Source organism: Centruroides sculpturatus, unplaced genomic scaffold, assembly GCF_000671375.1.
Source record: "Centruroides sculpturatus isolate CEXI.00-Female unplaced genomic scaffold, Cexi_2.0 scaffold171, whole genome shotgun sequence".
Classification (NCBI taxonomy): domain Eukaryota; kingdom Metazoa; phylum Arthropoda; class Arachnida; order Scorpiones; family Buthidae; genus Centruroides; species Centruroides sculpturatus.
The window spans coordinates 53,191-69,952 of NW_019384470.1; the positions used below are offsets into that span (position 1 = coordinate 53,191).

Here is a 16,762-nt window from a genome sequence, read left to right on the forward strand (position 1 = left end):
CACTGACATCCTTTACATAAATAACATTAGAGTACAACGACATTTTGATTTTAAAGACTTTTAAAATTTATACATAAGAAATCATTAAAATTTTATCAATATAAATAAATGATTATTTTATGCTAAGCTTTAATTAAATGTTCGATAATCATAAGACATAAGCAAAGATAAATATGTATTTTTAGAGAAGTGCAAAGTAAGGACTCGAATAAATCAATTTCATTTATAATTTTTAGTAAAATTATTACAATTATATAAAGTATTTATACGAAAAATGTCACTTTTGCTCAACCCTGATCTTTCTTTGACGCCACGGAGCCTCACACCTGGTTTTAAAGCTACCATAGTTTTGCTGTGCTCGTCCTTTGAGAAAAATCTTTCTCCATACAGCATTATAGAATCATAATCAAAATCATTTAATATTCTCATTTGATATGGCGTAAACTTAACGAACTGAGATTCCATATCTGTAAATAGATTACAATACATTAAACACAAGTTTCAATTCACTTTTTCTTCAAATAAGTACTAAAATTGTTATTCTCTTACGTGGCTTTATATTCTCCCAAAATATTCTTATGTATTCATCTCTGTCGGGTCGATTCTGTTCGTGATAAAACCCAACAACGTGATTCAATTCATGAACAATAGTTCCAAAATACATGCAACCATCTGACAGTGATACGGAATGTTCGCCTTTATCTCGACCCACTGAAGCGTAACATCTGAAAGTATATTACTTCTAATAATTTTGCTTATATTTTGTTGAGATTTTTACTTCACTTACCCAATATCCATGAAAATTTTTATGAAATTTTTTTCATTGGTTCTCTCTATAAATCGAATACAAGTATTTTCATGGAAACTCTTCATGGCTTCTCTTATAAGCCGTGTCGATCTTCTCGAACGTACTAAAAGTTTTAAAAAGAAATATTAAGAGACATATTTAAAAAGTTTTTAAGTAACATAAAACGAATTTTTACGAAGCTCTTCTTCAATTACGTATGGTATGAATCCTCCGGGCCACAATTCGAAATTATATGGAACTGCAGTTTTCGTCTAAAAAATTTTAAATTACACCAGAATCATTTTAAATTTCCAATCTTCTATCATTTCTAAAATTACTTACATTATCAAAATCTCCAATCATATCGCCACCGAACAGATTGGGATTTTGCAAGGCAAGATCGATATCTTCCGAATCTACTTGTAATATAATTTTGCTAATTAATTAATGTAAAAACTAAAATACTAACAATTATTATGGGTTACAACCTTACCTTCAGAATATTCCTGATTGACATTTTCAAAATTTTTGATCATTTATAATTTTAGAAAAAGCTAAGAGGAAGATTGCTAAACAAATCATTTTTAAAAATTACAGTTCGAAAACGGACGTATTTCACTGTAATAAAAAAAGTATAAAAAAATTGTTTATACAGAATGCATATTTTGTTATCTTTCTGAAATAAATGCAAAGTAAACATTTAGATAATTTTAAGACTTTGAATATTTACAGAATATTCGAAAATACTATTTGTAGAATACAGTCGCCCCCTATAACGTGGGTTCCTATAACGGAAATTCCTATAACGTAGCGAAAAAATTGCGGCAGTATTCGTATAAAGGGACTCGTAAAACGTCGTCGCCGACTCGTATCGCGACAAAATTGGTCGAATCTGGACCAATAGTGGATGAGCATCCGAACTACTTTCCGCTGTCCAGCGCCACGCTACGGAAAGTTTAGGCGAGTAAGTTGAGTTTACTATCCTCTGTACAGTATTTAAATTAGGTACCGTAAGTCTAATACAGCACTAATTTTATAGATTTCTTGTGAAAGAAACATTTCTTATTCAACGGCCATGAAAATTATTTATATTAATGATGTCTCCAAAGTTGAACGAAGTTTTCGCAGAAATATAACCTATCAGAAAACGCGGCCGCCGTTTGGTGCGCTGCTCCGCGACGAAAACAAGTGTAAGCAACGGCGTAGTCGAACGGTGCACACTCGGTAAGTAATCCTACAATTTTTTGTTTATAGCATAGTTTATACAGATTATTCCCAAAAAAGTATACGTGTTTTCGAAATGTTGAGTCGAATTATTCTAGAATCGATTAATTTTATAGAAGAAAACCTTTCAAACAGCCTTAGTCCGTAATCTTCACACGTGTCGGGCTATGATTGGCTCATGTATTTAAGGACTCCTACAACGTAAAATTCTTATAAAGTGGAACGTATCTAAGCGTTATAGGGAGGTCTACTGTACGTTTTTGAGAATACAAATGCATTCCTTCAGAAGAAAGCTGATGCCGCATCTGGGAGAATGTTCAGTTGTTTTAAGCACTTATAATAAAATAAGTTTAAAATTTTTAAAAGCTTGAAGCGTATTCGTTATTGATTTTTTTTAATTTCGATATTTTTAAACAATAGTTTACAAAACCTGAAAATTATTATTTTTTAATGCGACAGATTTTCAGACATTTGCTAAAATTGATACTAGCCTTGCTTTTACATAGGGTATTGCATGTCATTTTTAAAGTTCTGGCCCATGTAATTTATGGTGTCAATATGCATGCCTCAACGTTTTCAATAATAACCGAGTTTTCAGTTCTGCAAGAATTAAATTTATGTTTTGAGATCCTTTTTCATATTCAGTGTGCTCATTGATAATGTTTGAACATCTGCTTTTAGCTTCTGTAGAGTCTCACCAAATATACAATACAATATTTCCAATTAAAGCGGTATTTAGAGCTCTCCGTAGAATGAACTATTATACAAATCTCGAATAGATTTAATACAGTATGTCGTGTTTCAATATTCGAAAAACAATTTTACTTCAGAAATTTATATGGCAAAATTTGTCGCTATCTTCTAATGTGCATATTACGTAAGTTTGCGTTGCCGACTCCTTCAAACAGAATTAACCCTTTTCTTTAAAAATTTTCACCATATATCAGTAAACTTAAATTCTTTTGTTTTGGTTCGATGGCCTCACATTCTCAGTTTCCTACTATAGCTATTCCAGATTCTATGCAACTTCCCCACCAGCTATAAACGAGAACATACCTCTGATCCTATTTCTTCATGTTCTATAACTTCATACTAAAAAAATGCTATGCCACTGGATTTTTTTACTCCATTTATACAGTATACTTGATTAAAAAACAAAAGCAATATCGGATTGAAAAATCCTAGGAAATTTTACGGAGTGATTTGTCCCTGTCTGTTATCACCCGGCCCTCCTATTGTGGGCCTGCTTGAATCCAAGATTAGCTTGATAAAAAAAAAGCCTTCTTTGTGCTCGAATGAAGAAAGATTTTCAAAAGGAGACAGTATAAACCCGATTAAATAAAAAACATAAACAGCAAGAAAAAACAAAATTAGAGATACAAACTGTAGCTTAAACAATTAATTTACAGTAATTCATGCATAAGTTAATCAGTGTCATGCACTATAAAAAAACGTATATTTTTGATACCATGCAGTAAATGTGACTTAATGTAAATTAATAGCGATTATAATTTTATATTCTCGCATAATTTACATTTGTATTATTTACTTTTAACATTTATTCGCACACAAGTATTTGTTATCATAGAATGTATTTGTTATTTAATTATTGTTAACTTATCATACACAAAAATGGCAACATTTTTGAATTTATTTAAAATTTAAACATGGTTTATTAAATCTGTTGAAATAATTTATATGAAGTTATTGTTTTTTTATTTTCACAACGCTTAAAGATGATTTCGTTGTGATTACGTATCGACTAATTGGGCATAAGCTTCTAGGCTTTGATTACGCCCAGTGGTAAAGTGTGACATAATTATTATGTAATAGTAGTTGTACGCGTTTATGATAATCGTTAAGTGAGAAATAATGCCTTCCGGGAGGTCTTTTAAGGGTAACTAGCTCCTATAGATGTGGAGAAAAACCAGAAAATTCTACGCGGCCAGCCCATTCTGGCGAGGCGCGAACCCTCTACGAACTTCTAGTGTTCAGGGAACGGAACTACTTGGCCAATGGTGGGAATTCCAAAGGTATCCAATACGAAGATAACAGTTGTTACATTGCAAAAAATTTCAAATACGAAGATAACAGTTGTTACAACGCAAAGAATATTACAAAGCAGTTAACTGAGAACANAAGTATTTATACGAAAAATGTCACTTTTGCTCAACCCTGATCTTTCTTTGACGCCACGGAGCCTCACACCTGGTTTTAAAGCTACCATAGTTTTGCTGTGCTCGTCCTTTGAGAAAAATCTTTCTCCATACAGCATTATAGAATCATAATCAAAATCATTTAATATTCTCATTTGATATGGCGTAAACTTAACGAACTGAGATTCCATATCTGTAAATAGATTACAATACATTAAACACAAGTTTCAATTCACTTTTTCTTCAAATAAGTACTAAAATTGTTATTCTCTTACGTGGCTTTATATTCTCCCAAAATATTCTTATGTATTCATCTCTGTCGGGTCGATTCTGTTCGTGATAAAACCCAACAACGTGATTCAATTCATGAACAATAGTTCCAAAATACATGCAACCATCTGACAGTGATACGGAATGTTCGCCTTTATCTCGACCCACTGAAGCGTAACATCTGAAAGTATATTACTTCTAATAATTTTGCTTATATTTTGTTGAGATTTTTACTTCACTTACCCAATATCCATGAAAATTTTTATGAAATTTTTTTCATTGGTTCTCTCTATAAATCGAATACAAGTATTTTCATGGAAACTCTTCATGGCTTCTCTTATAAGCCGTGTCGATCTTCTCGAACGTACTAAAAGTTTTAAAAAGAAATATTAAGAGACATATTTAAAAAGTTTTTAAGTAACATAAAACGAATTTTTACGAAGCTCTTCTTCAATTACGTATGGTATGAATCCTCCGGGCCACAATTCGAAATTATATGGAACTGCAGTTTTCGTCTAAAAATATTAAATTACACCAGAATCATTTTAAATTTCCAATCTTCTATCATTTCTAAAATTACTTACATTATCAAAATCTCCAATCATATCGCCACCGAACAGATTGGGATTTTGCAAGGCAAGATCGATATCTTCCGAATCTACTTGTAATATAATTTTGCTAATTAATTAATGTAAAAACTAAAATACTAACAATTATTATGGGTTACAACCTTACCTTCAGAATATTCCTGATTGACATTTTCAAAATTTTTATCATTTATAATTTTAGAAAAAGCTAAGAGGAAGATTGCTAAACAAATCATTTTTAAAAATTACAGTTCGAAAACGGACGTATTTCACTGTAATAAAAAAAGTATAAAAAAATTGTTTATACAGAATGCATATTTTGTTATCTTTCTGAAATAAATGCAAAGTAAACATTTAGATAATTTTAAGACTTTGAATATTTACAGAATATTCGAAAATACTATTTGTAGAATACAGTCGCCCCCTATAACGTGGGTTCCTATAACGGAAATTCCTATAACGTAGCGAAAAAATTGCGGCAGTATTCGTATAAAGGGACTCGTAAAACGTCGTCGCCGACTCGTATCGCGACAAAATTGGTCGAATCTGGACCAATAGTGGATGAGCATCCGAACTACTTTCCGCTGTCCAGCGCCACGCTACGGAAAGTTTAGGCGAGTAAGTTGAGTTTACTATCCTCTGTACAGTATTTAAATTAGGTACCGTAAGTCTAATACAGCACTAATTTTATAGATTTCTTGTGAAAGAAACATTTCTTATTCAACGGCCATGAAAATTATTTATATTAATGATGTCTCCAAAGTTGAACGAAGTTTTCGCAGAAATATAACCTATCAGAAAACGCGGCCGCCGTTTGGTGCGCTGCTCCGCGACGAAAACAAGTGTAAGCAACGGCGTAGTCGAACGGTGCACACTCGGTAAGTAATCCTACAATTTTTTGTTTATAGCATAGTTTATACAGATTATTCCCAAAAAAGTATACGTGTTTTCGAAATGTTGAGTCGAATTATTCTAGAATCGATTAATTTTATAGAAGAAAACCTTTCAAACAGCCTTAGTCCGTAATCTTCACACGTGTCGGGCTATGATTGGCTCATGTATTTAAGGACTCCTACAACGTAAAATTCTTATAAAGTGGAACGTATCTAAGCGTTATAGGGAGGTCTACTGTACGTTTTTGAGAATACAAATGCATTCCTTCAGAAGAAAGCTGATGCCGCATCTGGGAGAATGTTCAGTTGTTTTAAGCACTTATAATAAAATAAGTTTAAAATTTTTAAAAGCTTGAAGCGTATTCGTTATTGATTTTTTTTAATTTCGATATTTTTAAACAATAGTTTACAAAACCTGAAAATTATTATTTTTTAATGCGACAGATTTTCAGACATTTGCTAAAATTGATACTAGCCTTGCTTTTACATAGGGTATTGCATGTCATTTTTAAAGTTCTGGCCCATGTAATTTATGGTGTCAATATGCATGCCTCAACGTTTTCAATAATAACCGAGTTTTCAGTTCTGCAAGAATTAAATTTATGTTTTGAGATCCTTTTTCATATTCAGTGTGCTCATTGATAATGTTTGAACATCTGCTTTTAGCTTCTGTAGAGTCTCACCAAATATACAATACAATATTTCCAATTAAAGCGGTATTTAGAGCTCTCCGTAGAATGAACTATTATACAAATCTCGAATAGATTTAATACAGTATGTCGTGTTTCAATATTCGAAAAACAATTTTACTTCAGAAATTTATATGGCAAAATTTGTCGCTATCTTCTAATGTGCATATTACGTAAGTTTGCGTTGCCGACTCCTTCAAACAGAATTAACCCTTTTCTTTAAAAATTTTCACCATATATCAGTAAACTTAAATTCTTTTGTTTTGGTTCGATGGCCTCACATTCTCAGTTTCCTACTATAGCTATTCCAGATTCTATGCAACTTTCCCACCAGCTATAAATGAGAGCATACCTCTGAACCTATTTCTTCATACTCTATAACTTCATACTAAAAAAATGCTATGCCACTGGATTTTTTTACTCCATTTATACAGTATACTTGATTAAAAAACAAAAGCAATATCGGATTGAAAAATCCTAGGAAATTTTACGGAGTGATTTGTCCCTGTCCGTTATCACCCGGCNAATCCTACAATTTTTTGTTTATAACGTAGTTTATACGGATTATTTTCAAAAAAATATACGTATTTTGGAAATGTTGAGTCGAATTAGTCTAGAATCGATTAATTTTATGAAAGAAAACCTTTCAAACAGCCGTAGTCCGTAAACTATGATTCCTACAAAATTGATTCATAAAGAACGGGACGTATCTACCGTCTTATAGGGGGATCTACTGTATTCACATACAAGTATTTGTTAACATAAAACGTATTTGTTATTTAATTATTGTTAATTTACCAGACACAAAAATGGCAACGTTTTGGAATTTATTTAAAATTTAAACATAGTTTATTAAATCTGTTGAAATAATTTATATGAAGTTATTGTTTTTTTATTTTCACAACGCTTAAAGATGCTTTCGTTGTGATCACGTATCGGCTAATTGGGCATTAGCTTGTAGGATTTGATATCGGCCAATGGTAAAGTGTGACATAATTATTATGTAATAGTAGTTGTATGCGTGTATGATGATCGTTAAGTGAGAAATAATGCCTTCCGGGAGGTCTTTTAAGGGTAACTGGCTCCTATAGACGTGAGAAAAAACAGAAAACTTTACGCGGCCAGCCCATCCTGGCGAGGCGCGAACCCACTACGAACTTCTAGTGTTTAGGGAACGGAACCGCTTGGCCACTGGTGGGAATTCCGAAGGTACCCAGTACGAAGATAATAGTTGTTAGATTGCAAAATATTTCAAATACGAAGATAACAGTTGTTACAACGCAAAGAATATTACAAAGCAGTTACCTGAGAACATAATGCAGTCTTCATCAAATAACAGACCTACAGTTATAACTTTTGAACAGAAAATGTCTGCAATGTTTTATCTCATCGTACACCTCAATGTGCATGATTTACAGATGAAATTTTTTCAATCCCTGTTTATGTGTCATACGAAACAACAATTATTTGCACACACTTCTGAACAGATTTTATTTATCTTTGATCGAATGTATGTTACTGGATGCATCTTAATTTTTGCATGACAATTCCTTTTGTGTTAAGTAGAATACCTCGTATATCCTGGTATTCGATCGTCGACAACGACATCTTTGTCTAGGTAGGCGTCTGTATTCTTGTCTTAGTGTTTGCTGTAATATTCAGCATCGTTAAAAGAGTGAAATTAAATGCAAGAATAAAACTAAGAAACTCAAATTACTTTTGCAAAANATACCTCGTATATCCTGGTATTCGATCGTCGACAACGACATCTTTGTCTAGGTAGGCGTCTGTATTCTTGTCTTAGTGTTTGCTGTAATATTCAGCATCGTTAAAAGAGTGAAATTAAATGCAAGAATAAAACTAAGAAACTCAAATTACTTTTGCAAAAGTCAGTTGTTTTTTATTACTAACTAGCTGATGAGCCCGGTGTTGCCAGGGAAAAAAGTAACAATAGCGAAGATTAACATTATTATATTATAGCCAATCTTACCAGTTTTCTCAGAATGCAAGAATTAGGTTGCCCTGTTTCCAGACTAATTAGAAAAATTTTAGATGGGTCCAAAAATATCTTCCATTTCTCTCAAAAACGCAAAAACTGGCATCTGCTTTTGTAAATCTTGCACATCACTTTCTCTTAACACTTCAATTGTTACTTAATCACTTCCATTGTTAACACTTTCATTGTTAATAACCTCTTCCCGCGGGGGAAATTTCGAAAAATCCCCTCTTAGTGTACGTTCTCATGACGCACCCTAACTGTGTACAAAATTTCAACCTTCAACTTCAAATTGTTTGGACTCTGCGCTTCTTAATATTCAGAGGGGCTATTTCAAAGAGCAATTTTGGAAACTAAAAATAACATTGTCGACGATATCAACTTTAATATTCAAAAGAAAATTCAGAACTGGCAAGAGCTCTTCCTCTTTTAAGTTTGAGCATTGTATAAAATATAAATCAAATCAACTGTTTATTAACAAATACACTAAGTACACTTTACACAGTTTTCACACTTTATTTTCGATTTATATTCAGTAACTGTTTCACTTTGACTATTCACACGTCACTGTTTATTTTTATTCACTCACTGCACTACTTTGGAATTTTCACTTCATTTTCGGTTCTTCCCTTTGTGTGAGATCAGCCAGGACGTAATCAAAGTTACGCCACTTACGACGCGCGATCGCGAGATCGGCTCTCAACTTTTATTTAGGAGGGCTTTTATGTTTAAGGATGATCTAGGCTGTGTAGTCTAGATCTACGTCAGGATTCCTTGACACCAGTTTGTCAATTTATCGATCCGCGGACAAACACGCGTATGCGATCTAATTCGGTCACACAACTAGGAGACATTTTAATTAAAAACGAAATAATAAATTTAATAAAACAAAGGAAATAAAACTCATACAAAAATCTTAATGAACGAGAGATAGAACTACTACGAATAATATACAGATCGAGAGATAGCTAAGCTTATATTATACCCTATTCGCGACCGAGAGAGAGCTCACAAAATTGTTATAAAACATACGACCTGTTTTAGTAGTCGTTCGTCTTCTTCTCTGTATGCAAGGGACACTTTGGAGATAAAGTTCATTTACTTCTTCGTATGGGAGATCAATATATGCACCAAATCCAAGTATGGTTTCTAAGTGCTAACTCTGGAATTATTCTGTATGTGACTCGTCTAAGGACGTTGGTCATCAGGAGGAAAATGTATGGAGTTTGGACGCTTCCAGAACTGTCGCTGAACTCGCCGAATTCTGACAAATTCCCTGTATATCTTCTGAATTTCGACCAATCATCGGCCAGTAACTCTTTCATGAGAACGGATGAAAGGGGAATGAATGAGGGGTAACCATTTCCCATCTGAGCGTGATTTTAACCAGATAAGGGAAAGTCAGAGGATGTACTAACTTCAGTGAAAGGAAGTAACATCTGTTATCTGCCTTTTCCCACGTTAAAACAGTATTTTTCTCACCAAAAATGAAGTAATATTTTGTGACAATATTTTAACATTATTAATAAAAAATTAATTTNCTTTGTGTTAAGTAGAATACCCCGTATATCCTGGTATTCGATCGTCGACAACGACATCTTTGTCTAGGTAGGCGTCTGTATTCTTGTCTTAGTGTTTGCTGTAATATTCAGCATCGTTAAAAAAGTGAAATTAAATGCAAGAATAAAACTCAGAAACTAAATTACTTTTGCAAATGTCAGTTGTTTTTATTACTAACTAGCTGATGAGCCCGGCGCTGCCCGGAAAAAAAGTAACAATAGCGAAGATTAAGATTATTACATTATAGACAATCTCGCCCGTTTTCTCAGAATGCACGAATTGGGTTGCCCTGTTTCCAGACTAATTAGAAAATTTTTAGATGGTTCTAAAATTATTTTCGATTTATCGTAAAAACGCAAAAAACCGCATCTTGCACGTCGCTTTCTCTTAACACTTCAATTGTTACTTAACCACTTCCATTGTTAAAACTTTTATTGTTAACAACCTCTCCCCGCGGGGGGAATTTCGAAAAATCCCTTTTTAGTGTACGTTCTCATGACGCACCCTAACTGTGTACCAAATTTCAACCTTCAATTTCAATCCGTTTGGACTCTGCGCTTCTTAATATTCAAAGGGGCTATTTCAAAGAGCAATTTTGAAAACTAAAATTAACATTGTCGACGATATCAACTTTAATATTCACAAGAAAATTCAGAACTGGCAAGAGAATTCTTTTAAGTGTGGGCATTGTATAAAATATAAATCAAATCAACTTTATATTAACAAATACACTAAGTACACTTTACACAGCTTTCACACTTTATTTTCGACTTATATTCAGTAACTGTATCACTTTGACTATTCACACGTCACTGTTTATTTTTACTCACTCACTGCATCACTTTGGAATTTTCACTTCTTTTTCGGTTCTTCCCTTCGTCACTGATAAGAAACTGACATTCGAACCCACGACTGATCTTGCGTTATATGCCCCCACCAATGGGTAGACCCACCCATATAAAAAAGGCTTCGAATGGTCCACATTGTTCTAGAACAATCCGCAACATTGGAGAAGGTTCTGGAATGTTCCACAATGATCAGGGATGTTCCGGTATAATCCCGAACGTTCCAGAACATCCCGGAACATTCTTGGAATGTTCTCGAATACTCTCAAATGTTCTGGACTGTTCTAGAAATTTCTAGAAAACGAAACATCCAGCCCTTATATCTTCAACAGCGCGCCCTTCAGGTAAAAACGGGAACCTACTTCATGGATGGGGGATAGAGGGCTACCACACCATATAACTCCCTTGATCGTACCGGGACTCGTTTTTGAGTTTTAGCCACACGCACATTGTACACTTACCTTTATTATTTATATTGATAATTACATAAGAATTTTTACAATGATTATGACAATAGTTATTACATTATGGCTTCAGTTTTTGAATGTTTTTTTCCTTTTTTCACGATTTGAAAAAGAGAGAATTATTCAATCTGGAAACACTTTTCTGTACCATCGAAGTTGGAATTTGGATGACTGTTATGAATGGAAGATTAATGTACAGTATCTCAATTTCTTTATTATCTTCTTTATTGTTACTTTAAAAAAAAGCATCCCAGAGTGTATCAGAAGATTTGTACGTGTTAAAAAAGGACAATCCAAACTTGAAATTAGAATTAAAAGAAATAATGGCACAACACTATGAAATTTGGACGTACACCAATCAACTCAAAGGGCCATTCAATTATGTATTAATGAAATTCGCCTTAAAAGTCTTTATTTTTCTAATTTGTGCTCTAACAACTTTTGGTCGTATTTTATTTGGATTTTTTATCTCTGTGTTTTCGTCAAACGTAAGAAATTTTATTAAAATAAAAATAATTAATTTATGGATTTGATCAGACGTTTCGGGTTGTTTTTCTCTTTCAGATGCAAACATCCTTTCAAGATATAAGAAGATTTGCTGCTTGTGATCTGAGTTTAGAACAGAAATTAAAGGTATAGTATTTATTGGTTTTAGTTTAAAAGCAAGATTTAAAAAGTATTTTAAATATTTTTATAAAGTTATAGTATTTTAAAGGAATTATATTTTTATCTTAAAATGTTATTTTTGTGAAATTTGGATATTTTAGCGTAATAGCAATCAATTATTGTCGACGTGCTGAATTTTATAAAGAGATTTGGTAATGCTTATCCATGAATGATTACTTCAACGTTACCAAGAAATTTCTAATTAAAGTACATTTACTACATTTTACAATATTAATTATGAAAATCTTATATTGACATATTTAGTTTTGAAATTTTTCAGATGGCGAGTTTTCTTCATTTCGTATTTTCTGGTCTTCTGAATCTTAGGAAAGCTTCAAGACAAAAGTACTAGCGTAAAGAATGTAAAGAAAACCTAATTTATACACGACACTAGGCTTTCTTTACATACTTCATATGTAATTATAGCCTTTATAGTGGGTTTATATCCTCCGTCTGTCGGCTTTTGTTTTTTTTTCTAAAGGTTTTCTTTCTTTTCCTTAACAACGTATTGAGAAGCCCTAACCTGTGCATGCACACACGTTTTTTAAAATGTATTTTAATGTTCTATAATTTATTTACAATGATCAAAAGCTTTGGAAGAAACAAAAGCCGATAGACGAAGGATATAAACACTAAACACGTATCGGTAACAAAAGAAGAATAAAGAATGTAAAGAAAGCCTAGTGTCATGTATTTTAAAGTTATTTATTTAATAGTAGTTAAGAAAAGTCTATCAAGCGGTCTATCCGGAAATCCGTCCATAAGGTTTCTCCTAAAAGACCTCTCCTTCCTTCGTGAGGTCCTAAAGGAATCTCTCAAAAATGTATTGTATAAGCAGTATTTTCGAATATTCTATAAACATTAGATTTTATAAAATTTTCGTAAAGCTTATTATGCATTTATTTAATCTACACGTTTGTTTTTTACGTAAACAGAAGTGTATTCGTATAAACAGTGTTTTATTTTTAATACGATGTAATATACCCATTTCGATTTGTGATTTTTAGAAAATGATTTGTTTAGCAATCTTCCTCCTGGCTTTTTCTAATATTACAAATAATGAAAATTCTGAAAATTTTAATCAGGAGTATTCTGAAGGTAAGGTTGTAACCCATAATCATTGTTAGTATTTTAGTTTTTACATTAATTAATTAGCATAATTATATTGGAAGCAGATTCGGAAGATGCCGATCTTGCCTTAGAAAATCCCGATCTGTTCGGTGGCGATATTATTGGAGATTTCGATGATGTAAATAATTATAGAAATTGATAGAAAATTTTAAATTTAAAATAATTCTTGTTACTTAAAATTAAACATTTTCAGATGAGGAATGCAATTCCATATAGAAGTCATTTGTGGCCCGGAGGAATCATACCATACGTAATTGACGAAGAACTTCGTAATAAATTATTTTATACATTTAAAAAAATTTATAAATAATTTATCTTTTAATATTTGGTTTAAAAACTTTTAGGAAATTCTAAAAAATCTAGACTGCTGATAAGGAGAGCTATGAAGACTTTCCGTGAGAAAACTTGTATTCGATTTAAACCGAAAACCAAAGAAAAAACTTACGTAGAAATTTTAGATGATAATCAGTAAGTTAAGCAGAAACCTCTAACAAGATGTAAGCAAAATTATTAAAGTTAATATATTTTCAGATGTTATTCAATGGTGGGTCGAAGTAAAGGAATAAACTTCGTATCACTGACTAATGAATGCATGTATTTGGGAGCAATCATTCATCAATTGAATCACATTGTTGGCTTTTACCACGAACAGAATCGACCCGACAGAGATGAATACGTAGAAATAGTTTGGGAGAATATAAAACCGAGTAAGAGAATATCAATTTCATTACTTATTTACATAATATATGAATTAAAACACGTATTTAATGCATTATAATATACTTGTAGAGATGGAATCGCAGTTCGTTATGCTTAGGCCAAATCAAATGAGAATTTTAAATGAATTTGATTATCATTCCATAATGCTCTATGGAGGAAGAGCTTTCTCAAAGGATAGGCACAGTCAAACTATGGTAGCTTTAAAACCAGGTGCGAGGCTCCGTAGCATCAAAGAAAAAGCAGGGTTGAGCAAAAGTGACGTTTTCCGTATAAATACTTTATATCACTGTTTCAATTCTACTAGAAATTATAAATGAAGGTCAATTATGCAAACAGTTATATTTTTTAAAAAAGGCAATGTATCTTTGTTTATATGTTATATCATATGATTACTGAACAATATTTTATGCTGAAATTTCATTAAATTATTTATTTGTATTGATAAAAGTTTAATGCTTTCATAATTAAATTTAAATAAGTCTTCAAAATCAAAATGTTGTTTTATTGAAAGTTTGTTCTATACCAGGGGTGGCGAAACTTTTTGAGCCCGCGTGCCATACTGTAAGCACACTTAGCTTTAAAGATGTTTATGCGTGCCGAAGTTTAAAACTTTGGCACGCATAAACATCTTTAAAGCTATAACGATATTTAAATAAATTAAACGAAAATGCTTTAATTAGAATAAATGAAACAATGATTAAAAAAGACAAACAATAAATCAAAATCATACGATACGTTACGTGCCAGATGATTTCTCCTTACGTGCCACTTTGGGCACGCGTGCCATAGGTTCGCCACTCCTGTTCTATACAAAGGTGAGTCGCTCATATTTTTGCAAAGAAATCTTTGTAAACTTTATAAGTAATAAAGTATTAGAACATGACAGAAATTTACTATTAGCGGAATGAAATCTTTGTGAGAGCTTTAACTTGTTTTTTTTATATTTTTCTGGTCGCATAAGATACAATATGTAAAGGCGTAAAGCCTGAAACTTTCTAAAAGTTCATCAGAAGAAAGTGTTTTTTTATAAGTCACATCAAAATATTCATTGTATCTGCGAAAACATATGTTTATTTTAACTCATTAAATTCATAGAAATAAATTGGTGTTTAAAGGAAACGATATTAAGAGATAATATTAATATTTCTATTAATTAAAAAAGTCTAGCAACGAGTTACTTAACTTTCCCGGCAATATTTGGTAGCGTCATCTGTTATCATATCTTATACGTTTTTAAATATTTTTATCTATTATAAAATGGCAAACGTTTAATTTTGAAAGTAGGGATGGGCTGTATAAAAATTGTAAATGTTAATAACGAGTATAATAGTTATTATTAAATCTGGTCTTACTGGAGATACCACGCACGATCCCCTTTATCTTCCTATTCTTCGACCTTTAATCACGAGAATTTAACAGCATCAATCTCCCTAACAAACAAACTTCGCTGCAAAATTTCAGAAATTTCCGATAAAAAGCACGGGAGTTATTAACAATCGAATTGCCCCTCTGTGGGGCGTGGGCTCCACGTTGGGAAATACTGTGCTAGAGCAAGAGAATTGTACAGTACCTCTTCTCTGATCTATCAAATTACTTTGTTTCATAGCAAACAAAGAAAATAAAAGCTACTTTACCGAATTCATATTTACATTTTTAAAGGTGCCTATTTGAGAATTTTTCTCAACAGGTGTTTACTTTCTAAAGTTTTGATGCAGAGTCCACGATTCTCCCTTATGTATGCACCATTTGCAGTTTGTGTGTAGTTTGAAATCTAGGATCTAATAAAGTTTTTTAAATCAAACTTTAAACTACTTTTGAGTGTCCATGTTTGCTACGTGTAATTATTATGGATTTTTTTCTATACACAATTATCTTGCTGAATTATCTTGCACAGACAAAACATCACAGCTGGCAGGCGAATAAAAGATGGTAGAGCAACTTCAATTGCTTTTTCTAGCTGTAGCAAAAATATAATTCTTACTTAGGATATAGGAGTCACCCACAATCATTTAAATTCAAATTAAGGACTGAAGTCTTCACTAATTTAATTACATCCAAACAGCCAGAACAATATGCTCTTCTACAACCCTACCTATAAATGTAGGCCATTGTTACAGAACAAATATTGGTCTGTATAATGTTACGAGGTCCTGATTACAAGCATTTTCAGTTATGATTCAGTAACCTTCAGTACCTCTTCGACACTCTAATTTCATCAGTTGACATATTTTTGATTTATTCGAATTACAAAGTGGCACAGAAAAACGTGCAACTGTAAATTAGTCTTACAATAACAGAAAAAAATCACTAAGAAAAATAAATAATGCTGAATAGTTATTCGTATAATACTGAAAAAAAGTAATAATTTTCAATCGTATCACGCTTGTCTCAGTGCAGGATATATACAGTACAACAGAAGATCTATGTGAGAAAAATCTACAAAATGCTGCCAGACAGGACACACCAGAAAAGTGCGAATGGCTAGGCTGTTTTATTCTGTGGGCTGTGTTCAACCTTATATCAGAGTCAATGAATTATATTGTCTCTGAATACCTATTGTTTTCAACCTTAAAAGTAGAGATAATAAACAAGTTTGTCGATAGATGTGCTGCAATCGTTTGGGCTCTTGGTTTGTTTATATCCTATGCAGAAAAGTATTATTTCAGCGTAAAATAAATGTTATATGATCAGTAATTAATACAAGTTAGCTTAAAATAAGTAAATAAAACTAATAATACATAAAATGCATTAACCACAAGTGATTAATCGGTTTT

The 16,762-nt window shown here is 32.2% G+C and overlaps 3 protein-coding genes across 3 annotated transcripts; 1 reads left to right on the forward strand and 2 right to left on the reverse strand.

The window, feature by feature from the left end:
* Nucleotides 1–240: 240 nt before the first annotated feature.
* Nucleotides 241–894, reverse strand: LOC111621141 (astacin-like metalloprotease toxin 2; the record flags this gene model as incomplete). The annotated part of the gene is made up of 3 exons (XM_023363210.1): nt 788–894; nt 550–725; nt 241–467 (listed from the first exon to the last, which is right to left on the reverse strand). Coding segments are annotated over exons 1-3 (489 nt in total), but the record flags the coding sequence as incomplete, so codon positions are not given.
* A 3,242-nt stretch (nt 895–4,136) lies between these two features.
* LOC111621123 (astacin-like metalloprotease toxin 2) lies at nt 4,137–4,787 on the reverse strand. The gene is made up of 3 exons (XM_023363194.1): nt 4,681–4,787; nt 4,443–4,618; nt 4,137–4,360 (listed from the first exon to the last, which is right to left on the reverse strand). Exons 1-3 carry the CDS (start codon nt 4,764–4,766, stop codon nt 4,137–4,139), a joined length of 486 nt encoding a protein of 161 aa, XP_023218962.1. The 5' UTR covers nt 4,767–4,787.
* An 8,348-nt stretch (nt 4,788–13,135) lies between these two features.
* On the forward strand, nt 13,136–14,381 carry LOC111621136 (astacin-like metalloprotease toxin 5). Its single transcript, XM_023363206.1, has 6 exons — nt 13,136–13,235; nt 13,313–13,386; nt 13,462–13,537; nt 13,613–13,736; nt 13,800–13,975; nt 14,058–14,381. The coding sequence occupies exons 1-6, from the start codon at nt 13,148–13,150 to the stop codon at nt 14,303–14,305; spliced, it is 786 nt and encodes a 261-aa protein (XP_023218974.1). The 5' UTR covers nt 13,136–13,147; the 3' UTR covers nt 14,306–14,381.
* Nucleotides 14,382–16,762: the final 2,381 nt, after the last annotated feature.